General features: G+C 40.4%; 1 protein-coding gene across 2 annotated transcripts; it reads left to right on the top strand.

Moving 5' to 3' along the window:
- The first annotated feature begins 1,328 nt into the window (after positions 1-1,328).
- Positions 1,329-27,932, top strand: LOC117526256 (dihydropyrimidinase-related protein 1-like). 2 transcript variants are annotated; one of them, XM_034188304.1, is made up of 15 exons: positions 1,329-1,756; positions 7,201-7,289; positions 7,460-7,644; positions 8,329-8,493; positions 9,888-9,949; positions 10,055-10,135; positions 10,781-10,849; positions 10,932-11,052; positions 13,659-13,815; positions 18,424-18,565; positions 18,651-18,821; positions 19,557-19,736; positions 23,765-23,930; positions 24,054-24,370; positions 27,920-27,932. In XM_034188304.1, the coding sequence occupies exons 1-14, from the start codon at positions 1,415-1,417 to the stop codon at positions 24,143-24,145; spliced, it is 2,022 nt and encodes a 673-aa protein (XP_034044195.1). In that variant the 5' UTR covers positions 1,329-1,414; the 3' UTR covers positions 24,146-24,370; positions 27,920-27,932. The 2 variants fall into 2 exon arrangements, with proteins under 2 accessions (XP_034044195.1, XP_034044196.1); XM_034188305.1 differs by lacking the exon at positions 1,329-1,756 and adding an exon at positions 5,174-5,266.

Genomic DNA, 27,932 nt, shown 5'->3' with positions numbered 1-27,932 from the left:
TCTGTCTCTTGTCCAGACAGTGAGGGGCTTTAAATGTTTCAAATGCTGTGGAACACTCAATCTTTATTTGAAGCAAATGTTAAAATGATCATTTTCAGCATTTCAAAACACTGATTTATTTATCTGGGTTCAATGCATTCTGGTCAGTGAATATTTTTTTTTCTTTCATTGTTAAGTTTAATTTGAGCATTTTTGAATCACTGAATCACTTTCTGAAACAAATGCATAATTTAGAATTTTGTCAACTTTGTATACTTTATTCATTTTCTGAAGCAATTATTTCAAGTTATGTTTTGCGCATTTAGAAACAGTATTTTTTTTTCTTGAGAAATTGTAGAATTTTGTAAGTTGAGCCTAAATAAACCCTGAATAATTTATTGAAGCAATATGTTCAGTTAATTTTTTAAAGCAGTGAATTGTTTTGGAAACTGACTCACTATTTAAAATTCTCAACTTAATTATACAATTTCTGTGCCAAGAAAAAATTTCATTGACTCTAAATCCTCAACTGAAACAATTGCTTCATACAATTAATTAATATTTATAATTTCCTGAAAAATGAATAACTGGTTTGAAATGCCCCAAAATACTGATTACAGCAATTGCTTACAAAAACAAACGCTAAATTAAAGACAAACAGCCAACCAACTTCATGAAGGAAGTTTTCATCACTGGTTCAATTGCCATAAAACAGTAAAAATAAATAAATAAATAAATAAAAATCTGAAAAATTATTCACTTTCTGGACTACTTGACAAACTAAACAATTCTTTGAAAAAAATTAACTGTTTTAAAGCATTCAAAACAGTAAACTGGACAGTTTCTTTAGAAAATGACTCAGTCATTCAAAATGCTCAAACTGACAATTACTTTGAAAAATGGTTCAATGTTTTGGGAGCCTCAGAACACTAAATGAAACACTTGTTTTTTCAAAAACAATTCAGTGATCAGAACATTCAGTGACAAACTGCTTCACAGTCCCAATCACTTTTTCAAGATGTTTGAGTGAGGAACACAGTGAGGATATTTTTATTCAGAATGTAATTCAAACTGTTTCAAAATGATCAAATACAGTAAATGAACATTTCTTCATTCATTGATTCACTGTTTGATTTGACTGAAAAACTAAACAAAACAACTGCTTCAAGCAATGGTTCACTGTTGAAAGACTTAAAATACTGAATAAAACAACACACTCCACTTCTGATCTGGACTCTGATCTGGTTTGCTGCCTGTTTCTACTGTCATTCAGACTCAAACCAGAGAGGCGCGCACGCGTTTCTCACAGCATCAAATGGGGGCGCGTGTCTGAGAGGCGGGGCTGTCCGTGACCCGGTTTCACACATAAAACAAACACAGACGCTCTTCATCATTTCGGCACTGGGGGAGCTCCTCGTCTCCGGTGGATGTAACCATGTCGGACTGCAGGCGGCAGTGGAACCGGGAGGATGAGCTCCCCGTTTACCTGGCTGGACCGATCACCACCGGGCCGAGCCAGAGGAAAACCTACGGTATGTTCAGCTCCGTGGAGGGAGCGTTCGAAAGCAAGACCATAGACTTCGACAACTACGCGGTGGGTCGGAAAGGAAGCCGAACTTCGACGAGCGGGAGCCGAGAGAGGCTTCTGGATACTGGCGAGCCGAACAGAAAGGCGTCCCACGAAGTCCGAGGGTCCGTGAACGCCTCACCCGCGGAGACAGACGGCGGTCGCGTCAAGGCCGAATATTCGTCTGGGACGGACAGTCCCGTCTGGAAGGTAACCGGGCTTCATGTGACGGTGTGTTGTTCTACTGTCCATTCTATCTCATTCGTGGGTTTTCCCGGGTTTTATTCAGCGTTTCAATGGTGTCACACACTTTTTAATTCATTGTTTCATTGGTGTATTGACTGCTTGGGGGAAGTGAAACTTCTTTGTTTCGTGCATTGTTTCAAGCCTTTTTTTATTCAGTTATTTCATGAAGCAATGATTTCATTAATGTGTTGAGCATTTTGTTATGTGAATCTTCGTTGAAAGATTGTTTCATTCATTCAGATTCTTTTTGTCACTTTCTGAAGCAATTGCTTCTTGTGTGTTGATTGTTTTGGGGGCAGAAAATCTTTTGATAAAAAGGGATGTTACAGTCAGTGTGTCACATATGTTTCATGTAGTTTATGTATTTCAAAAGTATATCTTATTGAAGCTTCATTAAATGTTTTTGAATCATTACAAACGCTGTTTATCTGGAGTTATTGGTTCCTTTGATTTGCAGACATTTCAAGCAGTTGTTTCATTTAGAATTTTGAACATCACTTTCTGTATCATTCCAGTTTTAATATGTGCACTATACCAGAGTAACATGAGCATCGTTTCCTGAAGAACATTTTGACAAACACTCTCTGAATCAATCATTTTTGGAGTGAATCAGAATTCTGAAGCCATCTTTATTCTTTCTTTTCTGTCTTGTTATTTTTTATTTCCTATCTAAAAGTTTGAAATGTGAACATTTTAATTGTTGCTGTAAATATCTTGAGTCATATTACCAGAAAGCACTTTGAACTTTTTGCAAATAACTTTATCATAGTTATTTAAATTACTGTTATAGAATAATTTCAATTCTGGGTTCCAAGCCTCTTGTAACACGGAATAATTTTCTGAATTAATAATTATTTAATTTAAAACATTGATTTTCTAAAACAATTGATTAATGTGATTTGTCTTGCGGGCGGCATAGTGGCTTAATGGTTAGTACTGTTGCCTCATAGCAAGTCATGGGTTCGATTTCCAACTTTCTGTGTGGAGTTTGCATGTTCTCCTCGTGTTTGCATGGGTTCTCTCCGTGTCGTCCAGCTGCCCCCCACATCCAAAAATATACAGGTTAGGTGGACTGGAAACTTTAAAGTGTGTGTGCGGGTGTGAAATGTGTTTGTTTTTATGTGGCCCTGCGACAGACTGGCGTCCTGTCCAGGGTGTGCCCCGCCTCATGCCCTATGGCCAGTGGCGGCGCCAAGGGGAGGCTTGGGGGGGCTTAAGCACCCCAATAACGAGCCAAGCTCCCCTCAGCCCCCCAATAATTCTGCCAATAATGTGAACAGCGACTGACATATTTCTGGATCTCAACTACAGTTTTGTACTGAGAATGTCTCAGTATTACGTAACTGAGCAAAGTGATGAATGTGTGTGTTCGGCGATCCACCAATACTGAATCACCCTTCACAAACAGAATTTTCCGTTTGGAAAATAAACATTTATTTGTAAAAAACCACACACGTTACAAATCAGAAATTTGTGTTTGTGGATCACAAAGCAATCAACCAATCAATTTTATTTATATAGCGCCAAATCACAACAAACAGTTGCCCCAAGGTGCTTTATATTGTAAGGCAAGGCCATACAATAATTACGTAAAAACCCCCACGGTCAAAACGACCCCCTGTGAGCAAGCACTTGGCGATAGTGGGAAGGAAAAACTCCCTTTTAACAGGAAGAAACCTCCAGCAGAACCAGGCTCAGGGAGGGGCAGTCTTCTGCTGGGACTGGTTGGGGCTGAGGGAGAGAACCAGGAAAAATACATTCTGTGGAGGGGAGCAGAGATCAATCACTAATGATTAAATGCAGAGTGGTGCATACAGAGCAAAAAGAGAAAGAAACACTCAGTGCATCATGGGAACCCCCCAGCAGTCTAAGTCTATAGCAGCATAACTAAGGGATGGTTCAGGGTCACCTGATCCAGCCCTAACTATAAGCTTTAGCAAAAAGGAAAGTTTTAAGCCTAATCTTAAAAGTAGAGAGGGTGTCTGTCTCCCTGATCCGAATTGGGAGCTGGTTCCACAGGAAAGGAGCCTGAAAGCTGAAGGCTCTGCCTCCCATTCTACTCTTACAAACCCTAGGAACTACAAGTAAGCCGAAGTGCTCTATTGGGGTGATATGGTACTATGAGGTCCCTAAGATAAGATGGGACCTGATTATTCAAAACCTTATAAGTAAGAAGAAGAATTTTAAATTCTATTCTAGAATTAACAGGAAGCCAATGAAGAGAGGCCAATATGGGTGAGATATGCTCTCTCCTTCTAGTCCCTGTCAGTACTGTAGCTGCAGCAATTTGAATTAACTGAAGGCTTTTCAGGGAACTTTTAGGACAACCTGATAATAATGAATTACAATAGTCCAGCCTAGAGGAAATAAATGCATGAATTAGTTTTTCAGCATCACTGTGAGACAAGACCTTTCTAATTTTAGAGATATTGCGTAAATGCAAAAAAGCAGCCTTACATATTTGTTTAATATGTGCTTTGAATGACATATCCTGATCAAAAATGACTCCAAGATTTCTCACAGTATTACTAGAGCATGTGATTCTAAGTGATGTGTGTGCATTGATACCACACCTCTGTATTTAGAGGAGCACAGGTGACTAAAACATATACCTTGGTATTTATAAAGCAATTTACTATATATTGTTAATTTTGATGACATTTTTTGGAGCCTCTCCAACTTTTACCCCAGCCCCACCCACCAACAAAAATTTCCTGGCGCCACCACTGCCTATGGCTCCAGCCAGGTATAAAGAATGGATTGTTTGTGTCACATTTTGAAACAGTCTTTCTTCAGCAATTCTCTTATCATTTCAGTAATTCTGAAAAATTGTGATTTTTTTTTTTTAATTAATTAGTGAAACGTTTTTTGAACAAGTGACTTTGCTTGGTTGGGTGTTTTTTAAATTCGTGTTTCTGACCCAAATAGGAAAACTTTTAAACCTGACAACCGTCCCTTCAGCTGCAGCACCTGATCAGATTTTTTTTCCAATTATGCTTTGAAAGTAGCCTTTAAATATTAGAGTATAAATAAATATTACACCATAAATTCCATGTGATAAGCACAATATGTGTTGGCATCTATTGCTGGTTTAGACTTATTCTTAATTAATAAAGAAATAACTGAATGAATTAAAGTTGAAGGCACCGTTGTCAATAAATGGGAGTTTTGGGAGTGTGGTGCTGAAATGAACAGCTCCACACAGCCATTCCACCTGTTTTTTGCTTTCCTCTCTTCTCACGTGCTCCGTGTGCGTGCACAATGGGGGTGTTAGAGGACTGTCTGCCATAGCGCAGGTTTGCTGTGTGTGACCTGCGCGTTGCGCGCGTCCTGACGCAGCCGTGCGGCGGCCAATTCGTCGTGCAAGAAAACCATCAGACAGGAGGAACGCGGAGGCGCGGGGGGTAGCGACCCGACAGAGGGATCATGTCTGGGCCCAGTTACCGGGGGAACGACAGCAACCCCCATCTGACGGTAAGACACCGGAGAGCTCCGCTTGTGCGCAAATCCGTGCTGCCATTGTGAGCGCGGATTATGTTCAATGTTTGTCAGTCACACGTGAAACAGGGATGGTGCGTGTCAAATTGAGCGCGCGCCCTGGAGCTGCACCGCGCTGTGTCCCCGCGACACCCATCAGAAAGATTAACGCGGTTAACGTGATGCTCGAACATGGATTCAAACAGTGACATCATGGAACATAAAAATCTGGAACGGATTATTTTTCTAATATCATAGTTTTTGTTTTTTTTAGCAATGTTAAAATAGCTGCACGTTCTGCAAAACGCATGCTGCACAAATAATAATAATAATAATTCACATGCGTAAGAACAACTATATTGTAAGCATCCTTATTGGCTAGAGTGAGCTGTTTAAGTCTATACCAGTTTCCATGGTGACATATCTTCCTGGTCCTGTTGCCAGGCATACTCTTTCCAGCATTGTGAATGAGTGAGACTGTGAGAAAAAAATGCATTTATTTTTATTTTTTTCTGGCCACAGCCAGAAAAAACAAACAAACAAACAAACAAAAAAAAACAGTAAAAACCTGAAAAGTATTTGATGTAATACTTCACCCATCCTCAACCACATAAATTCCCATGTTTGTTGGTGCTTGGTGACAAAGCATTTGTTTTCCAAATGGCTGACCCCCCCATCGTCCATTCTGATAAATGTGGCTTTTCATCAGGACATGCAAATTGACAAAGGTAACAATGCTTGATATAAACTGGCATATAGTAGCAGTTTAATACCATTATGTTTTGAAACTGTAACAATTTATGAGCTCAAGATCCCACAGATGAAATGCTGGGTATAAACTCAAGCCTGGATTATATTACATCATGTTTTAAGAGCAGAGTAAGTTTATTTTCTTAATAAACCTCTCATTAAAAATCCCTATTATTACTGTCTGTGAGGTGATTCAGTATGATGTCATCCCATTATGATGTCAGACATGAGGTAATGACAACATGAGATCTTGTTGTGTTTATTTGCTTTCAAGGCAGTGTTGCAAAGCATCATATGGTCTCCAGTAAATATTAACAACCACCACCACACACTCAGGGACAGGTGACAATCTCAAATATCTAGGATGACTCGGGAGTGGAGCTGTTGCTTCTTTGCACTGAAAGGAGCCAGCTGAGGTGGTTCAGGCATCTGGTGAGGATCCCTCCTGGCCATCTCCCTTGGGAGGTCTTCCAGGCATGTCCAATTGGGAGGAGGCCCCAGGGAAAGACATACTGGATGGAGGGATTATTTCTCCCAAGTGGCTTGGGAAGGCCTTGGGATCTCTCAGTGCTGTTCTATGACCTTCTTTACCTGCATTTGTTTCCCTGTCTGGTTGGGGTATTGAATGTCAAATCTTTAGCCCACCACATCAACTCCTCATTAACTGAGACTGTGAACCTTCATTTTTTTTGAACAACTTGCTGTCCCCACTGTAAATGGTAAATGATAAATGGACTGCATTTATATAGCGCTTTTCCATCTGCATCAGACGCTCAAAGCGCTTTACAATAATGCCTCACATTCACCCTGATGTCAGGGTGCTGACATCAGGGTCACTGCACACCGGGAGCAATAGGGGATTAAAGACTTTGCCCAAGGGCCAGTCAGGTGGGGATTTGAACCCAGGATCTTCTGGTCTCAAGCCCAACACCTTAACCACTAGACCATCACCTCCCACTGTAACTTGAACCCTCAAATTCCAGCAAAAAGTCCTCATGTTCATTATTTGCTATCAAATATAAATTTCTGACTGACAGATAAAGAATTGTCATCCCGGTCAGTGTCCAAATACTTATGGAAATGTCTGCACAGAGCATCTTTATCCACCTGAGTGACATGGTGGAGTACATTCTGAATATCAGGAGAAAAAAGCATTGCTGTATCCCTCTACCCACCTGCAGGGTGAAAAACTGTTGATCAAAGGAGGACGAGTGGTTAATGATGACCAGAGTCTTTACGCAGATGTCTACATCGAGCATGGCCTCATTAAGTGAGTACATCATCAGTTCATTTGGTCAGTGGCATGCAGCAGAACATGTCCTGATTTGACTTTGGTAATGATGTGGCTTCCTCCATCTTTCAGTCTTTGATCTTTTCTTCTTCATCTCCCTCATCATTGGGTTTCCTCCTTCCTACTTCTCCCTGTTGATGGTCTTGCAGGCAGGTTGGGGAGAACCTGGTTGTTCCAGGTGGTGTTAAGGTGATTGAAGCTAAAGGCCTCATGGTGATACCAGGTGGGATCGATGTCAACACACGCCTGATGACGCCCTACCTGGGCACTCAGCCTGTTGATGACTTCCACCAGGGCACCAAGGCTGCACTTGCTGGAGGCACCACCATGATTAGTGAGTGTGGACACCTACACACATAGTGGGATCCATATATATTTGGACACATGTTTTTGGTACAAGGAAAAAAAAAAACGGCCAGAGAATTAGAGGATCACCCAGAGTGTATACTGACACAAAGGTGGAGCAGGTACTTCTATCAAATAATCCTAGCCCACAGTCCAGCCCTTCCACCATGATTTTGTTTTGTTGTTCAATTGACATTCATGCATTATTTCATGAGATAACATTTCTTGTCTTACCTCTGGATCTGCACCAAAACAAATGGGTTGTTACTTTATTCATGCCTCAACCTCCACCAGGTTTTTTGAAAATTGGTGAACACATTTTCAGTGTTCCTGATAACCAACCAACCAACCAACCAACCAGGTTTATACATAACCTCCTTGGAAGTAACAACACACCTCACTGTAAAATGGCATTGCAGGTAACTGTCCAGTTACTTTTGATCCCCCATAATTTGGACACTGTGCCCATTTTGCTGTAGCCTGTTCTGAATGTAAAGTTCAGACTGCACTAAGAGTATTCATCACATGCATCCGACTCGACATACTGATTGATAACTCAAAAAAAAAGAAAAAACTCAATGTCTAACAATGTCCAAATATTTATGGTCCTGTGGTCAGGCACACAGCTCCTCGCAGTAAGACACCTTATCCTTTTATCCTTGTCACTTACAAGTCGAGCATGTGGCCCCTCAGCTTGGGGAAGGCCTGCTGGAGGCGTTTGAGCGCTGGCAGGAGGCGGCGGATAAAAAAGCATGCTGCGATTATTCCCTCCACGTGGACGTCCCTCATTGGAACGAAAGCGTTAAAGATGAATTGGAGATGCTGGTGCAAGAGAAAGGTATGTCAAAAACATTTGACACCTGTGATCTTTGATTGTTTGGAGTCTAAACCCCAAAGTTTAAAGACAGTGAATTCTGTCATAGAAATCTCTTGTTCTCATGACAGTGCTGACATTATAATACTCTTTATATATATATGTATATGTATATGTATATATATATATATATATATATATATATATAAAGTATTACAATCACTTTCCAGAAACATGGCTGCTGGTTCTGTCATCTGCTTTTTCTTTCTCAAACATCAAAATGTCTTGACTCGGTGGTATTTCACTGTTTGCATTATTTTATGTTTATTTATTTTGTAACATTTTAGTATAGATCCAGATGTAGCAATGGATCCTGCATTTCATCATTCATCTTTATTTCTTTGATACAGATCCAACCTTTGATCTTAGATTTATGATCCTAATTCCTTTAATACTATGCTGTTGTCCATTCGGCTGCTCCTGTTTACTTCGGGGTCGCCACAGCGGATACAGCCAGATCCGCATTGGCATGTGGCACATGTTTTACGCCTGATGCCCTTCCTGACGCAACTCCAGTGTTACCCAGAGAAACACACAGCCACTGGTGTTCCAAAGAGGTCTCCCATCCAAGTACTAACGGAAGCAGAAGCCACTGCTTAGCTTCTGAGATCTGACGGGATCAGGCTGACACAGAGCAGACCGGCTGCAATTCCTTTAGCACTATAATCGTGTATATTAATTTTTTTATTTTTTATCCTGCTTTCTTTAATGCTGTAATCACAAATTTTCATTCTTTAATTTCTCCATTCTGAAACCTTTGATTTTGCAACCATGAATCTTTGATCTTTGACCCAACTTCCTTTGATGCTGTTATCATGAATCTTTGATGTTGTAATAAAAATGTTGTTTTATTTCTGATCCCGATTCCTTTGATGTAATCAAGCTCGTTGATCTTTTATTTCTGATGCTGATTCCTTTGATACTGCAATCAGGCACTCAGTTCAGCAATCAGAATCAAAGCTCAGTGATCACACTTAAAAGGTCTATTATGAAATGGCAATGAAAACAACTTCAGTCAAGGAGTTCACTGTGTCTTCAGCAATCCAGGATCAGGAACATGATCAGAGATGAATGAGTATCACCAATCAGGACCAAAATCTATTGAAGAGATCAAAGAAAGGAAAATATGACTAGACACCATGTAAACAGAGATATGTGGGACCTTGGTGTAGCTGCTGGTAACCATGAGTGGCCTCTAGTTCTTGGCTGAAATGCTTGACATGACTCATCATCATGTATTAAATTTCCTCATGTTTTATTGTGGTTTTGGTCACAGACTCTCACATTGTACATCACTGTTACTGTTGAGCTTCATTTTTGAGATTGTGAGTAAAATGAATCCATTTCACTGTTAACAGGAGTCAACTCATTCCAAGTGTACATGGCTTACAAGGACATGTACCAGATGACAGACACTCAGGTAGGTGGGGGTCACACAAAATGTGTGACATCGTGGATCATAGGAACGCTTTGCCTTCAGAAGATGGATTTTCCACTGATGGAAATGTGTGTCTGTGTCCCTCAGTTGTATGAGGCCTTCTCCTTCCTGAAGCAGCTGGGTGTGGTGGTCTTGGTTCACGCTGAAAATGGGGACCTGGTCGCACAGGTATGTGCCATCTAACCCACGGCGAGCTCTCCAGAGTGAAGCAGCATCTTGGCTCCTGCCGCAGCTGTTAAACAGATCATTGAAAAGATTATCTAAGTTCAATCGATATATTCTTGTTATATAACTCCCAGGAGGCTCTTGGAAGGAGAGGATTAACGCTGCTGCAGAGGACGACAGGTTTAATCGATGCCGTCCTTTCTCTTGATCATCACACTCATGATGATGAAGTGAGGATGATTAGGATGCCGAGGGAGAAGGTGCTGATAACTGTGACAGCAGAGATGACAAATACTGCCGATGGTTGTCATAGAGACAAAAGAATGATGTAAATAAAGACAAACAAGAATAGTGAACAATAACGGCAGCAGTGATGATAAACACACCTGTGATCCATGCCGCAGTATAAATGGTGATCTGTTTGAAAATCAGGTGTGCTGGATGAGCCAAACTCTGCAGATGTTGTCAGCATTGCAGCATTACAATGCACAATTTGTTTCCTTTGAGAAGCTGACGGGGTGTGAGATTCTCATTTCACAGCGCGCTGAAATGTCTTGTACAGAAAATATGATGTGAGAGCCGTGTACTACTGATGGTGATTTTTGTGGTAATGCAGTCATCTTCAGTTACTGTCATTTGTGTTTTTAGGAACAGGGTAAAATCCTCAGCATGGGAATCACCGGACCTGAGGGCCACCCTCTGAGTCGTCCTGAAGAGGTGAGATTATTTTCATGTCGCCCCCATCTGTCCATCCATCCGGTAGATTTTAGGATTTTCTCAACTTATTTCATCAACATAGGTGGAGGCCGAGGCAGTTTTCCGTGCCATCACCCTTGGCAACCGTGTAAACTGTCCTGTCTACATCACCAAGGTGATGAGCAAGAGTGCAGCCGACACCATCACCCAAGCCAGGAGAAAAGGTCAGCCTCAGCGCTTACTCATTCTCATCAGCTTAATGTCCCAGCAATTGGGTGATTCTTAGACTACGGGCACTTTTATTTCCCTTGATCATATTTTATGAAAAAAAGAAAAAAGGGGAAATTTCACACTTTTATAGTTATCTTTACAATGAAAGTGTTTTAAGAAATTTGTTCTAGTAGTCTATGATGACTTTTTCACCTTTTTTCAGCATCATTATATGCAAATATTGCCATTTTGTGCTTGTCCCACACCCAGACTTATGATCTTCAATGATAAAAATGAATAGTAAACAAACGTTTTTTCTAATGTTTTAAAATATCTCTGAATAAAATATAAGTAAAATAATCAAAACATAATTGGGGTATTCAATGTCATACAACTGTTGTGATTTTTTTTTAAACGAAATGTAGTTGTCCCACACTATTGCCGTAATTTCCACCACAACAATAATGTCCCTTTAAAAAGTTTGTATGAAAGGTTGTATGGGTAGTTTCTATGGAGATAAACAGTAACATCAGAGCACATGTATATAGCGCCAAATCACAACAAACAGTTGCCCCAAGGCGCTTTATATTGTAAGGCAATGGTGTGGTGGAAATTACATTTACAAGGCTAATAGTACCCGTAGTTAAAGAATCACCCAATTACACTGTGCAATGTGTGTCAGACAGTTTTAAAGGGGTCTTGTTATGGCAAACGAATTTGTTTTTATCCTTTATGGTTACATTTGGATGAGGTTTCATTTTAAACAAAGTCTCACAATTCCATGGCTCTGCAGGTAAAAATAACTCGGATTTAAGTAAAATTTAGACATGAAGTTTTAGACTCCTGTGACATATCATATAAGCCAGTTCCAGAGCTTCTGCTTGTACACCCTCACAGGCTTTTTAAGAGGACCACTGTCCACTTGTTTTGTTCACACCAACGTTTGAATGTGTGCTCACACCTCCTTATATTAAATAGTAAATGGACTGCATTTATATAGCGCTTTTCTGCATCAGACGCTCAAAGCGCTTCACAATTATGCCTCACATTCACCCATTCACACTCACACACCAATGTCAGGGTGCTGCCATGCAAGGTGCTCACTACACACCAGGAGCAAATGAGAATTAAGGACCTTGCCCAAGGCTCTGTAGTGATTGCTCGGCCAGACTGGGGTTTGAACTGAGGATCCTCTGGTCTGAAGCCCACTACCTACTCACTAGACCATCACCTCCCCGAGTAAGTGGGTATTAGTGTAGCAGATAACAGAATATTTGCAGAGGAATCCTTCAAATCCAGTTACAAGCAACAAAGTTTGACTGTGTATACCTTTTGGTACATATTTTAGAAAAATAACATTAGCCATTTGAATTTTCAATAGGGGGCCAAGTAGGGGTCAATTGAAGAACTGTATAGGGGTCAAAAAATGTTCCAATCATATTGAAAGCTATACCACATTATGTGTCTGATCACAAAGATTCCTAAAAGGTATAGTTTGGACCATCTGTGACTGAATGTTACAGAGTTATGGGGTAAAAACAGCAAGACTGGCGACAAAGGTCACTTTCAGTTTCTAATTTGAAGACAGACATGAAATCTGGTGATTTTGATGCCTGTGGATTAGAGGTGTCTGCCACCTGCTGGATGGTTAGTGGATGCTGGATTAGGAGCAGGTGTGGTTGTCAGTGTGCAATACACAGTGATTCACAGTGGTTATATTCTAAAACTGAAGCAACATGATCACGCAGAAAGGATTTTGTATGAATGTAGCTGAAGCAGATTGCTTCTTTCTGTCTTTGTCTCTCTCAACAAACAGTGAAGCAAATAAGTATTTGATCCACTGTCCCAGCTCTCTTCAGGTCATTGACCAGGTCCTCCAGTGTAGTTCTGGGCTTTCTCAGAATCATCCTTACCCCACGAGATCTTCCATGGAGCCCCAGACTGAGGAAGATTGACACTCATCTTGCGTTTCTTCCATTACACCAACAGTTGTCTTCTCACCAAGCTGATTGTCTATTGTCCTGTTGCCCATCCCAGCCTTGTGCAGGTCTACAGTTTTGTCCTTGATCCTTGTCCTTAGACAGCTCTTTGGTCTAGACCATGGTGGACAGGTTGGAGTGTGATTGACTGAGTGTGTGAACAGGTGTCTTTTATACAGGTAACAAGTTCAAACAGGTGCAATTAATACAGGTAAAGAGTGCAGAATAGGAGGGCTTCTTAAAGAAGAACTAACAGGTCTGTGAGAGCCAGAATTCTTGCTGGTTGGTAGGTAATAAAATACTTATTTCATTCAATAAAAAGCAAATTAATTATGTAAAAATCCTCCAATGTGATTTTCTGAATTTTTTTTTAGATTCTGTCTCTCACAGTTGAAGTGTACCTCTGATTAAAATTACAGACCTCTCCATTCTTTGCAGGTGGGAAAACCTGCAAAATAGGCAGTGGATCAAATACTTATTTGCCTCACTGTATGTGGTTTTGATGTGAAATGTAGCTCAAAATGAGCTTTATAGTTTCTTTAATTTCCAAAGCCTGGAACTGTTGGGCAACAAGGCCACCATGATTTGTTCGACAAGTTGAATTCACAAATTTAAAACTCACTGACTTGTTTTGTATCCAGGTTCGGTGGTTTTTGGGGAGCCAATTACAGCGAGCCTGGCCACTGATGGTTCACACTACTGGAGTAAGAACTGGGCCAAGGCAGCTGCTTATGTGACCTCTCCTCCTTTAAGTCCTGATCCCACAACTGCAGACCACCTCCACACACGTCTGGCCTGGTAAGACTGAAAGGAGACATCCACAAGGGTTTAAAAACCCTGCAGTATTAAATCGGGACACATTTCAGAAACAAAGATTTGTGTAATTCACAATATCAAACCAGTTTTAGTGAAAAAAGTGAGATGGAGAGAAGGAAAAGACACAAGGGAGGTTTATTTGGAGTTGAAACAGTTTTAACAAAACACAAAAAATATTCTTGACAAAGAAAATATTCTTGATGTGACTTTGTTGTGATCTGGCACTATAGTATAAATAAACTGAATTGAAAGCAATGGTAGAAATAAGGGCTGTTAAAACTTTGAACCAAAGTAGTCAATCAATTTAAAAAAGTTTCAAAATGATCAAAACAGTAAATGAGCCAGCTGCATCAATGAGTTACTGTGTCAGAAACATTCAAAGCACTAAGTGAAACAGCATCTTGAGACAATGATTCATTGCTTCAAAACTGTTGAAACAAATTACCTCAGAACATATTTGTGTCAAAATGTTTAAAAAAAACCCAGATTTTTTTTGCAGAAAGTCATTGCTTTAAAATGCATGGCACATGAATGAAACAATTGCTTCAGAAAACAAGTCATTGTTTCACAAAGCTTGAAACACTATGTGAAACAGTTTCCTCAGAAAATTGAAAGAAATTTCAAAACTTGAACCGTTAAATGAAACTTTCACCAGAAAGAGTCATTGTTTCAGCAAGCTTGAAACACTAAATAGCATGATTGTTCCACAAAATGATTCATTGCTTCAAAAATGATCAAAATAGTATTATAGGATGCACTGTGGGTCCACCCTGTGATATTTCCTCCCTGCTGCGAGGTGGGAGGAATATGTATACACAGACACATGCAGTGAGAGCTCCTTTAAAATACATAATCATTTGGAATTCAGTTTAACATCAGTAAAGTAAAATATTAGAGTGTTGCTGGAATTCATTGATACAGCTTGCAGAAATCTAAAGTGCTGCAGTCCAGCCATCAGATGCTCTGAACTCCATACTGTGTGTTTTTTGACTGACCTCAATTCCACAAATAGCACATGAAATAGAATCCTTCATCATCTGTTTCCTTGGTTACCAAGTACCTCCTTGCATCCCTCCTCGTCCTTTCATCTTCAACTCCAGCGTCTCAAGGCGGGGGCCATGCTGTCACAGCGGTGGTGTTGTTCTCTTTGAGCTTCAGCTAAAGTGACACGGTGTATTTTTCGGTGCATTTTCCACCAACAAAAGACCCACACTTTGCAACAAATCTATCAGGCCACTTGATCTCCCTGAAAAGTGCTCTTGTGGCATTGTGGTGCTCATAAAGCTGACTATCATGCTGAAATCACAGGAACTAATAAATGAACAAAAAAACCTATGGTAAGAAATTATGACAAGGAGTGTTATAGGTCAAGTTGGTCTCTAGGGCGACTTCTTTCTAGTTGTACAATTTGTGTGCTGCCCACTGTCTGCTAAGTACTCCTCAGTGGTGACACCTGGTGGCTAACCGAAGTATCTGCTCTTGTGGCAATTAATGCTGTGGGGTCAGAACAGATCTGGGATCATCAATCCACCACACCTACCGGATGGCAGCCGCTCAGGCAAATAACCAGTCCACCCCCACCTATCAGAGGTGTTTAGTGACCGCAATACCTTTTCAGGAGAACAAAAGGTCCAGGTTCTGGTGCTTCCTGTCTCACTGTATGGTTGTGAGACTTTAATGCTAAACAGTGGCGGTTCTACACTGAATTACTCCCCAGGTGAGACCCCTCTGAGCAACCCCACCCCCAAGAAAAAAACAGACAAAATTTTGCACAAACAGCCATTTTTTTTCTTATTTTCTTATTATTTGAAATATTTTAGAAGTGCCCCTGAAATTGCAATTGAAATTGACACCAAAAGACTGCAGGCTACAATATAACTCATCCAAAACATCCATGAATTGCAAATTTGAATAAAGATGCCCTCACGTTCTAAATGTCTGTCATTAGATACTATATTAATCTGTCTTTTAGGGAGGAACGATGAGCTCTTTTATTAAGGTGTATATTTGTCTCAACATTTAGCTAAATATTTCGCTTGATATCTGTAAAACCACCTAAAACAGTTCTGCATTTTGAAAGGTGAAAAGTGGTCTCACCATTTTCTTACTTATTTATATCTGTTGTCAACCGTCAGTCATACTGACTATGGTGTAGCACCAAAAAGGATCATCTTATTTGACTGTGTGGATCAGTCTTAGATTTACATAGGTCATCTGGGACATTTCTGACATATGAAGACAGATGCCTGTTGTAGATGTCAGTGGTTCTGCAGTGCTGACTTTCCTTCTGGCCCTGGTTTCATCGTTACAGTTTCTGATGACAGTTTGTCCATTTCTGAGTACTTGTGATATTTGTTCCTGAATCTTTTTTGTTTTTTCCTGTTTGTAAGTGACATTATCTGACCTCAGAGCAGTCATATCACTAGTGATGACATAGAAAACAGAATGAAATCAGAACTGAATCTGATCTCTGAGCACATACACAAAAGAAGGTAACAAGAAAAACACATAAATTAAACTTGAGATGTTCAGATGACACATAAAACAGTAAGGAATTTAAATCTCACTTCAAAAAACTTGATTTGGCAAATTCACACTCTGCTATATTCACTTAATCTAGTTTGGTAAACCGGCCCAACATACCTGAGATGTTCAAATATTAAACAGAATATACTGTAAAATACAATACAATTAATTGTATATTTTGTTAAATTAGCTATATATTTTGTTAAACAACCAGGTTATGTGGTTAACAAAAAATTGGATTAAGTACATAGTATGTGTTGTAATTTGTTAAAGTGTAAACTGCATCACATGCAGGCACACAAAAAACAAGGTCAGATTCAAGTCACTTCAGCTCATAATGTGAACGCAGCAAACTTTTTTTTTCTATGAGTGGGCAGTTTGTCCTCTCTGGTGAAATTCAAACCCATTCTTACACTCTATGTGTTCGCTTTCAAACGCCTATTCTGGGCGCAGAGTTCTGGTTCTGTGCTGCGTCCTAAGTGGACTTAGTACTCAGCAGCATCCTGCTCCCCAGTGGAACAGCAGAGAAACCGGAGCACTGCAGGCTGCTCCGTCCGTCAAAGCGGAGCAGAGCGCCTGTCCCAGCGGACAACCGCAGAAAAGAACCGTCGAACCTTTCACACTGGTTCTGTTCTGTGCAGCTCAGCAAGCAGGGGCGCCTACAGCTGCAGGGAGGGAGCGCCAATTTGCTAATTCCCCACACAGTGATATGATCACCGCTTTGCGGCACAGGTGATGATTTTTTTTAAGTGTTTGTGCTGCCCCATGTGTGTCATGAAAAAAAAGCGCCCCGGGCAGCTGCCCGCTTCGCCCGCATCAAAAACCGTGTCTGATGCTAAACATTGACCTAAGGGTCCTGTCCCACAAATTACGGGCGTTTGTTGTCGTCCGCAACAAAAATGGCCAAAAATGACAAATGCCCCAGTATGAATTACGGATATATTAATAATATATAGCGAATATATGATGAACAATCACGGTTATATAATGCATATAGTGAGGAAACTGATCCGACACATTGAGATTATCACGGCAGTATTACGGGTGTATTATGAATGCATTGTGCACGTGTTGCACGTACATGGCATCTGCATTGCGGTCATAAAATAAGCGCACTCGGGCCGTCGGCATCACTATTCACACCAACAATACAGGCTCTGGAGCATTTGCTGGACTTGGACAAGTTGATCACAGAGTTAATGTTCATTTTGTTATGCGAGGGTTAACTGTTCATGAGTTTGGGGAGCGGGAGGGGGGAAGCCGCTTGGGTGTGAGACTGTGTTTTTTTCTTTTTGAGAGTGTCACAGAAAACAGACTCCAGCGTGAGTTGTGGCTAAACAGCAACTCTTCCTTTTGTTGGTGTTAAGTAAAAGTCCTGGATTGCAGCAGCTATTACGTCTTTGTGGATTTACACAGCCAGACCGGCACTGACTGGCAGGTATGTCGCTTTCTGCCACATATAGTACTTTGGGTTTACGTGACGTGTTTGTTATGCATTCACAGACTGTCTGCAAAGCAGATGTAATAAAACACTTTATTCGTGGCCAATTTGTATGCATTCGCTACAACATATTTTAGTTTGTGTTGTGGACATGAGGGGCACGCAACATATCTGTTTAACACACTGTCCTGGTCCGCTGCCAAGCCGCAAATCCCCATCAGTTGCAGATATCAGCGGTTAATGGCAGATATACAGCGCATAGAGTGAGTATGTATTGTGTATGAATTGAGTATATATAGAGTATGTAAGGGGGATGTCATCCGCATCCAGATTTTTGAACAGCTCAAAAATCCTGGCTGTGGACATGCGTGCCTCTGCGGATGATCACGGACGTGTTCGGATGACGGCCGACTCATACAGGCATGTTACACGGATATTGCGGATGTTTGGCAAATATGGTCCAATTTTGTGCGCAATCCATACGCAAATCCTCCTAAACGCCAGTGGGACAGGGCCCTAAGATGATGACTAGATGTTCTTGGTACCATATTGTGTTGTGAACAGATTTGAATTTTAAAACACAAAGAATCTGAGAACTCTGATGTTTTCCTCTCATAACACAGTGGTGACCTACAAGTGGTGGGCAGTGCTCACTGTGCATACAGTATTTCCCAGAAGGCAATCGGCAAAGATGACTTTACCCTGATCCCAGAGGGAACCAACGGAGTGGAGGAGAGAATGGGTTTCGTGTGGGACAAGGCCGTGGTGAGTATAGTGCTGTATACCTACATGTTTGTGTGATCTTACCTTGAATCATTATAACTCCAAACCTCATGTCCCTGTTTTTTAGGCAATGGGGAAGATGGATGAGAATCAGTTTGTGGCAGTTACATCTACTAATGCTGCAAAAATCTTCAACCTCTACCCACGTAAAGGCCGGATAGCAGTGGGTTCTGATGCTGACATTGTCATTTGGGATCCTGATAGCGTGAAAACCATCACTGCCAAACTCCAACAATCGGTGAGAATCATTCGGAATCGTAATTGGTTCACCGTTACATGGTTTTACAAAATCTAATCGTAGGGCAGATTTACCTTACGTGAAAAGCCAAAGATCGCAGAGGGAGAGAGACAGAGAGAGAGAGAGAGAGAGCAAGAGATCATAGGGCATGAAATAGGATAGAAATCAAGTGAAAAATCAGAGGAGCTGGACTGAAAACTGAAATCAGACTCATGCAGTACCTCCAAAAAGAAAAATGTGTTGCAAACTGACTGGTTGTTACAGTTTCATTTCAGGAACATTTGGCAGATGAGCATGGGATTTATTCACTCTCGGGAGAATGGTGTCAGAAAATGTGCCTTGAGCGAAACACTGTAGTACAATGATGATATTAGAGGATGGTTAATGTATTCGGTCTGTTCTGCCCGTCTCAAAGGCACTAATCCTGACTGCTGCCGGGTTTAGGGTCTAATCCTTGTCACCCCTCACCCATTTGCTTCCCTTTTCCTCTACCCTCCCCAGTTGTACTCAGATTATCACTCCAACTTGAGCCTCATACTTATTCACTGTCAGACTTTTTACTTGTGTGATGTTTTAAGCCTCCTGGTATAATGTTTGCAGAAGTAACACAGAAAGCTGAACACAGCACATGGAATTAGTTTTTCCAAAATGAAAGAACTCTCCAATTCTGCTCTAATTAGTTCCCTTTTCCTGCTCTGTTTCTTTGTCTCCCACCTTCTGTCTGACTCCTTGCAGGCGTCAGAATATAATATCTTTGAGGGCCTGGAGTGCCGTGGGGGTCCAGTGCTGGTGTTAAGTCAGGGTCGGATAGTGTATGAGGACGGAAAGCTACAGGTTCAACATGGCACCGGACGCTTCATTCCTCGCAAACCTTTCCCAGACTATGCATACCAACGTATCAAGTTCAGGAAACAGGTACGCAAACTTTACCTGAAAGACATAATATACAGTCATCATTGCAGGAAGAACAAACTAGCAAAAACACCAAATATCTGTTTAAACGTAGTCATATTAACCCTCTGGGGCTGACGCTGTCGTATACGACGGCTAAGACCAAGCTTTACTAAATTATAAATAACTTTTTAATGATATGAGATAGAAATGTACTTTTTTTTGCTGAAAATTTAACTCTGCGGACTTTCGAGCCAGCCATTGGCCATCTTTGTACTCCTCATAGAAGCTGTGTGATGACGTGTGCAATGTGAGTGTCCAATCGGAATTGGTTCACCGTCACATGGTTTTACAAAATCTAATCGTAGGGCAGATTTACCTCACGTGAAAAGCCAAAGATCGTTTTCAGGAGTGATATGTTACTAGTTGGCCCGTTTGAATAGCCCCCTGGGTGCTCCAATGAGTACATACTATTAGTACATACTCTGCCCTACGCCATTACGCACAGCGATCAGTGAAAGCAGACGGCGAGCCTCTGATGACAATCTCACATGAAAGCTGCTTTAGGAGCAGCACAGAACAGTCCAAAACAGAGTAGAAGTAGAAGTTTGTGTTGTAACCTTTGTGTAATAGCAGACAGAAATTGCTTTGAGATGAAGACAAAACAAACAAACAAAAAAAATGCATAGACCATTTTGTATATGTTGTTCAAAATCTGCATTTGTGTTTATTGTTTGAACCTTTTTGTTGTACAGTCTTTCACACAAGACCTCAAATTACCTTTATAAAGTGTCAAAACAGTTGTTTATTATAGTTCGCTGTGTGTTTTGAATAAATGTGTGTGGAAAATTATTTTCTGCTTCTCTTTTTTCTTTCTTATTTTTGTTTGTAAACCTTTATTACACTTATAAAACACAACAAAAGCACATATATTCTGAAAGCACAGGTTGTCCTGAAAAAAGAGACATAATACAACCCCTGGCAATAATTATGGAATCACCGGCCTTGGAGGATGTTCATTCAGTTGTTTAATTTTGTAGAAAAAAGCAGATCACAGATATGAGACAAAACTAAAGTAATTTCAAATGGCAACTTTCTGGCTTTAAGAAACACTATAAGAAATCAGGAAAAATAATTGTGGCAGTCAGTAATGGTTACTTTTTTAGACCAAGCAGAGGGGAAAAAATATGGACTCACTCAATTCTGAGGAATAAATTATGGAATCACCCTGTAAATTTTCATCCCCAAAACTAACACCTGCATCAAATCAGATCTGCTCGTTAGTCTGCATCTAAAAAGGAGTGATCACACCTTGGAGAGCTGTTGCACCAAGTGGACTGACATTGAATCATGGCTCCAACACGAGAGATGTCAATTGAAACAAAGGAGAGGATTATCAAACTCTTAAAAGAGGGTAAATCATCACGCAATGTTGCAAAAGATGTTGGTTGTTCACAGTCAGCTGTGTCTAAACTCTGGACCAAATACAAACAACATGGGAAGGTTGTTAAAGGCAAACATACTGGTAGGCCAAGGAAGACATCAAAGCGTCAAGACAGAAAACTTAAAGCAATATGTCTCAAAAATCGAAAATGCACAACAAAACAAATGAGGAACGAATGGGAGGAAACTGGAGTCAACGAGAAACCGCCTAAAGGAAATGGGATTTACATACAGAAAAGCTAAACGAAAGCCATCATTAACACCTAAACAGAAAAAAACAAGGTTACAATGGGCTAAGGAAAAGCAATCGTGGACTGTGGATGACTGGATGAAAGTCATATTCAGTGATGAATCTCAAATCTGCATTGGGCAAGGTGATGATGCTGGAACTTTTGTTTGGTGCCGTTCCAATGAGATTTATAAAAGTGACTGCCTGAAGAGAACATGTAAATTTCCAGTCATTGATGATATGGGGGCTGCATGTCAGGTAAAGGCACTGGGGAGATGGCTGTCATTACATCATCAATAAATGCACAAGTTTACATTGATATTTTGGACACTTTTCTTATCCCATCAATTGAAAGGATGTTTGGGGATGATGAAATCATTTTTCAAGATGATAATGCATCTTGCCATAGAGCAAAAACTGTGAAAACATTCCTTGCAAAAAGACACATAGGGTCAATGTCATGGCCTGCAAATAGTCTGGATCTTAATCCAATTGAAAATCTTTGGTGGAAGTTGAAGAAAATGGTCCATGACAAGGCTCCAACCTGCAAAGCTGATCTGGCAACAGCAATCAGAGAAAGTTGGAGCCAGATTGATGAAGAGTACTGTTTGTCACTCATTATGCCTCAGAGACTGCAAGCTGTTATAAAAGCCAGAGGTGGTGCAACAAAATACTAGTGATATGTTGGAGCGTTCTTTTGTTTTTCATGATTCCATAATTTTTTCCTCAGAATTGAGTGATTCCATATTTTTTTCCCTCTGCTTGGTCTAAAAAAGTAACCGTTACTGACTGCCACAATTTTTTTTTCCTGATTTCTTATAGTGTTTCTTAAAGCCAGAAAGGTGCCATTTGAAATGACTTCAGTTTTGTGTCATGTCTGTAATCTGCTGAATGAACATCCTCAGAGGCCGGTGATTCCATAATTTTTGCCAGGGGTTGTACTTGATTGTGGGATGCAGGGAGAGCTGTTAACAGCAATAATAAAACATTTATGCCAGGCGAGTGAACTGTCCAAAAAATGCCCTCGGACCCCAGAGGGTTAAGACCAACTCTGTCAATTATGCTAAAATGCCCTTTTCTCCTCTTTGAGGGGCTGGTGACAGTTGGTAGACAAAATACTTCTTTTTTTGGCTGAGTTTTAAACATCTACTGCTTTCATTGAAATTTAAACAGTTTAGGAGTAGGTGCACTTACAAGATTCAAAGACAAACAGAGTTTTTACTATCCTCAACCCCCCCTAGATGTTTTTTTTTTTTAACAGGGAATACCAAGAGCTATGAATGATTTGGACTCCCGGCAAATACATGCAGGGTCATCATGAGGCTAAACTTATAAAACAGCCATAAGTTAGTAATTGTAGAAAATCAAGATGACTTTTCAAGACTTGACAAAAGTTGACTGTTACCAACAGATAGATTATTCGAGGAAAAAAGTAGCATGATATGACAAAGCTCTGGAGCCTGCTGGCAGCTTCTAATATATTACCATTGTGATACAGAGTATGGGAAAGGCCTGTTGACTTCTCTTTAACTGTTGTGACCAGGGTTCTAGCCACGGTGGGTGGCACCAGGCGGCCCCGCCAGATACTGCAAATTTCCGCCCGGCTCTCGGGTTCAAATTGGCTGTGCCGCCCAGCACAGAATTTCTGAAAATTTAACTGAAATGTGGCTGAAAATGTACTTGTAGCCTACTGACTTCTTTTTAACCACTGTAATATGGATTTAGGAAAGCCCTGTAGACTACTGATTTCTTTTTAACCACTGTAACATGGATTTGGGAAAGCTTTGTAGCCTGCTGATTTCTTTTTAACCTTTGTGGCAGAGATTTGGGAAAGCCCTGTAGCCTGCACATTTCTTTTTAACCTCTATGACACAGATTTTGGAAAGTCTTGTAGCCTGCTACTTTCTTTTTAACCTTTGTGGCACAGATTTGGGAAAGCACTGTAGCCTGCTACTTTCTTTTTAACCTTTGTGGCACAGATTCCTTGTAGCCTGCTGACTTCTTTTTAACCACTGTAACATGGATTTGGGAAAGCCCTGTAGCCTGCTAATTTCTTTTTAACCTTCGTGGCACAGATTTTGGAAAGCCCTGTAACTTGCTTTGTTTTTAACCATTGTTACAAAGTCAGAGGAAGGCCTGGATCGTGCTTACTTATTTCTAACCTTTAAGACACAGAATAAGGCTGCACACATAAGGCACCACAAGTTCTGAAAGACAACAGAGTGCACTTCTGCTCAATATTTTCTATGTTACCTACAACACCACAAGAACTTTAAGCTGGAGATCCTGGTTTTGAGCAGCATCAAAATAAATGCCACAATGGTGACAAAGGTAATTTGGTTCATGGCTAAATTTGGTTCATGGCTGTTTTGCATGTCAGGTGACGGGAAAACATGCTGTTACTCGAGGGAAGTATGATGGCCCTGTGTACGATGTTGCTCTGACCCCCAAATACATCACTCCTGCACCATCTGCCAAAACATCACCTACCTCTCACCAGCCACCACCAATACGCAATCTACACCAGTCTAACTTCAGCCTATCAGGTAAGGGAAACTTCTCTTAAAAAAAAAAAAAACATTAATTCAATGTTGTTGAATAGATGTAATGTAAATATTAGGACACATTACATGACATTTTACAAATGTCACATTCTCTTCACCCTACAGGAGCACAGATTGACGACAACATCCCACGTTGGTCTGGCCACCGTATTGTAGCACCCCCTGGAGGCCGCTCCAATATCACCAGCCTTGGTTAAACACTTGAAAGTACACGGTGTGTGGCTGCGTTTTCACCTCATTAGCATGTCTGAGCCTTAGATGATGCGCGTGAAAGTTAGAACAGATGAACGCTTTTGTATTTTTTCAACACGGTGGTGCTGCCTGTCTTTTTATCACTTTGCCTCGAGTCCAGTGAGAGGAAGCACATTTATAGCATGTACAATCAAACCAGTCTTTCCACAATCTTTAACATATATACAGTAGTGTTCAGAATAATAGTAGTGCTATGTATGTATTTTTTGAGTATCTTTTTTTTTTTAGATATTATAGTTTTTAGATTTTATACTTATTTATTAACTTGTTTAAATATATGTCTTAATGTTTTAACTGTATGTTTTAGTGTACAGCACTTTGGGTCAGCTTTGGTTGTAGTAAACTGGTTTAGATGCAGTAGTGTTCAGAATATAGTAGTGCTATGTGACTAAAAAGATTAATCCAGGTTTTGAGTATATTTCTTATTGTTACATGGGAAACAAGGTACCAGTAGATTTAGTAGATTCTCACAAATCCAACAAGACCAAGCATTCGTGATATGCACACTCTTAAGGCCATGAAATTGGGCTATTAGTAAAAAAAAGTAGAAAAGGGGGTGTTCACAATAATAGTAGTGTGGCATTCAGTCAGTGAGTTTGTCAATTTTGTGGAACAAACAGGTGTGAATCAGGTGTCCCCTATGTAAGGATGAAGCCAGCACCTGTTGAACATGCTTTTCTCTTTGAAAGCCTGAGGAAAATGGGACGTTCAAGACATTGTTCAGAAGAACAGCGTAGTTTGATTAAAACGTTGATTGGAGAGGGGAAACTTATACGCAGGTGCAAAAAATTATAGGCTGTTCCTCTACAATGATCTCCAATGCTTTAAAATGGACAAAAAAACAGAGACGTGTGAAAGAAAACAGAAAACAACCATCAAAATGGATAGAAGAATAACCAGAATGGCAAAGGCTCACCCATTGATCAGCTCTAGGATGATCAAAGACAGTCTGGAGTTACCTGTATGTGCTGTGACAGTTAGAAGACGCCTGTGTGAAGCTAATTTATTTGCAAGAATCCCCCACAAAGTCCCTCTGTTAAATAAAAGACATGTGCAGAAGAGGTTACAATTTGCCAAAGAACACATCAACTGGCCTAAAGAGAAATGGAGGAATATTTTGTGGACTGATGAGAGTAAAATTGTTCTTTTTGGGTTCAAGGGCCGCAGACAGTTTGTGAGACGACCACCAAACTTTGAATTCAAGCCACAGTTCACAGTGAAGCATGGTGGTGCAAGCATCATGATATGGGCATGTTTCTCCTACTATGGGGTTGGGCCTATATATCACATACCAGGTATCATGAATCAGTTTGGATATGTCAAAATACTTGAAGAGGCCATGTTGCCTTATGCTGAAGAGGACATGCCCTTGAAATGGGTGTTTCAACAAGACAATGACCCCAAGCACACTAGTAAACGACCAAAATCTTGGTTCCAAACCAACAAAATTAATGCCTCGCAGATGTGAAGAAATCATGAAAAACTGTGGTTATACAACTAAATACTAGTTTAGTGATTCACAGTATTGCTAAAAAGGCAGTTTGAACATAATAGTTTTGAGTTTGTAGCGTCAACAGCAGATGCTACTATTATTGTGAACACCCCCTTTTCTACATTTTTTTTTACTAATAGCTCAATTTCGTAGCCTTAAGAGTGTGCATATCATGAATGCTTGGTCTTGTTGGATTTGTGAGAATCTACAGAATCTACTGGTACCTTGTTTCCCATGTAACAATAAGAAATATACTCAAAACCTGGATTAATCTTTTTAGTCACATAGCACTAATATTATTCTGAACACTACTGTATATATTAAGCCCCACTCACACTGACACACGCACGCACACACGCTCTGTATTTGACTCCAGCCAGTACTGTGTGATCCCTGTGTTGTGTGGCAATGTGGTTTCCTTATGTTGCCTTCCCCCCACTTTACTCTGCTCCTGTTCAGCCACCTGGTGGACCATTGGGGAATTGCAAAATTTTCTCCTGTTTTTGGTTTTCAGCACAAATACATTAAAGTTTAGTTGCACTAAAATTGTGTTGAATGCACATTGTTACATTGGTAATGCGACGCTTGCAGCACACAGTTGTCAGATTGTTATTACCAAGTCTAGAAGCACATTCATTTAATTTTATTATGAATGGTAATAAAATCAATGCAACCCTCTGTCACATATACTGTACGCTCCTGTAAAGTGTGAAATGGTGAAACATTTTGATGGATTTCTGTACCTATATAATTTTAGATCTTAAAAGAAAAACCCCTAGAGGGACAGTCAGTGGAGTGCACACCTCCGCCAGGCCTTTCAACTATTTTAATCCATTTTAATCCTAACTGTACTGCAACATTTTATCCTTCACTGCATGCATTATTTTAAGAGAAACTGATAAAAATGTCTGTTTATGAAAGTGAAAATCAAATCAAAATTTAAGGGGCTCTACACGGCCCAGGCCACCACCCCCCCCCCCCTATGAAAACTAGTTCAAAGTTTTTTTTTTTTTTTTAGCAGTTTCATTAACATTCCAATCAACCACATCGTGGAAACGCTTGGCAGAGGTGCTCATGATAATCTGATGTTTGTCATAACCTTCTTTGCTCACTGCTGTAAAAAGGGCTTCAGCTCTCACAGTCTGAGAAGCTTTTTTTTAAAATATTTAATTGGAATTAATCTGGCTGTTTTTCTTGATTTGATATGTTTTCTGTTTTCGATGCCACTCTGTTTAGTTGCTGTTGTCCAGTGTCTCCAGTGTCTAATGACCAATAAAGACTCGACTGTTCCTACACATGATGTGATGATTAAAACCATGATGCTTTATGAACATGATGCATGATCCTCATTTGCATGCTTCATTTAATGATGAACATGAAGCACAGCTGCCATTGTGCCTAAATTCAGATGCTGTGGTTCTTGATGAAGCTGACAGTTTGGAGGCTGAAGAGCACAGATTGTAAAGGGATTATAGGTCATTGATGAAGCTTTTTTATCATCGAGAAGTTCAATCAAAAGCATGTAGTCTCCAAAATGCTTCACCCCAAACAGTTTTATTAGTCTATTGCTGCATTCATGTGTGAGCAGAGGTCAGCAGACAGACAGAAGTAAGCCACTTCAGTGAAATGCCATGAAGTACCAATGTCGTGCCACTCCACGTCACCCCACGGCACAAACTGCTTAGTTTGATGCAAAGACTTGTTTTCTTCGGTTAATTAAACTGCAGACCATTTCATGTAAAAATGGACACCAAATGCCTTACAATCAAAAACAGACAGTTCAAAAAGCACAAAGAAAGAAAGCACAGAAAGGAATTAGTGCCAGCGAAATATTCCAGATAATGCCTTTTATTTTTGATTATGACCTCTAGCCTTGTGTAACTTCGCACAGCTAATGGACTGTTATAGTCGCTGGTCACAGTGCTGCTCATTGACAGGTTGCTTCCTGTTTTCTGACTGCTAATGTGCCAACATCTTTAATTACACTAATAGTTACAGTTAACACCTTCAGAGTGACAGTTTTACTATTGATGGCCAAGATCATTACTTAGGTCAACATCAGGGTTAGGTCTCCTTCCAGAGGAATTAAGGTCAACTCCCCTTTGGTTGTGTTTCTGTTGATGGGTGTGAAGTATTGCAGAACATTAGTGTTTTAGTCTGATGCGCTATGCCAGGGGTGGGCAACTTGTTCCAGAAAGAGCCAAGAGGGTGCAGGTTTTCTTTGCAGCCACTGACTCCAC

The sequence above is a fragment of the Thalassophryne amazonica genome, chromosome 15, assembly GCF_902500255.1.
Source record: "Thalassophryne amazonica chromosome 15, fThaAma1.1, whole genome shotgun sequence".
In the NCBI taxonomy this organism is placed as follows: domain Eukaryota; kingdom Metazoa; phylum Chordata; class Actinopteri; order Batrachoidiformes; family Batrachoididae; genus Thalassophryne; species Thalassophryne amazonica.
The sequence above is the reverse complement of the archived record's forward strand: the minus strand, read 5'-3'. Positions and strand labels throughout refer to the sequence as shown.

Excerpts from the sequence above, each read along its gene's own strand:
- LOC117526256 (XM_034188304.1), top strand. The coding sequence starts at position 1,415 with ATGTCGGACTGCAGGCGGCAGTGGAACCGGGAGGATGAGCTCCCCGTT. Across the intron at positions 9,950-10,054 it reads ACCAGATGACAGACACTCAG|TTGTATGAGGCCTTCTCCTT; the intron begins GTAGGTGGGGGT and ends TGTGTCCCTCAG. Across the intron at positions 10,850-10,931 it reads CTCTGAGTCGTCCTGAAGAG|GTGGAGGCCGAGGCAGTTTT; the intron begins GTGAGATTATTT and ends TCATCAACATAG.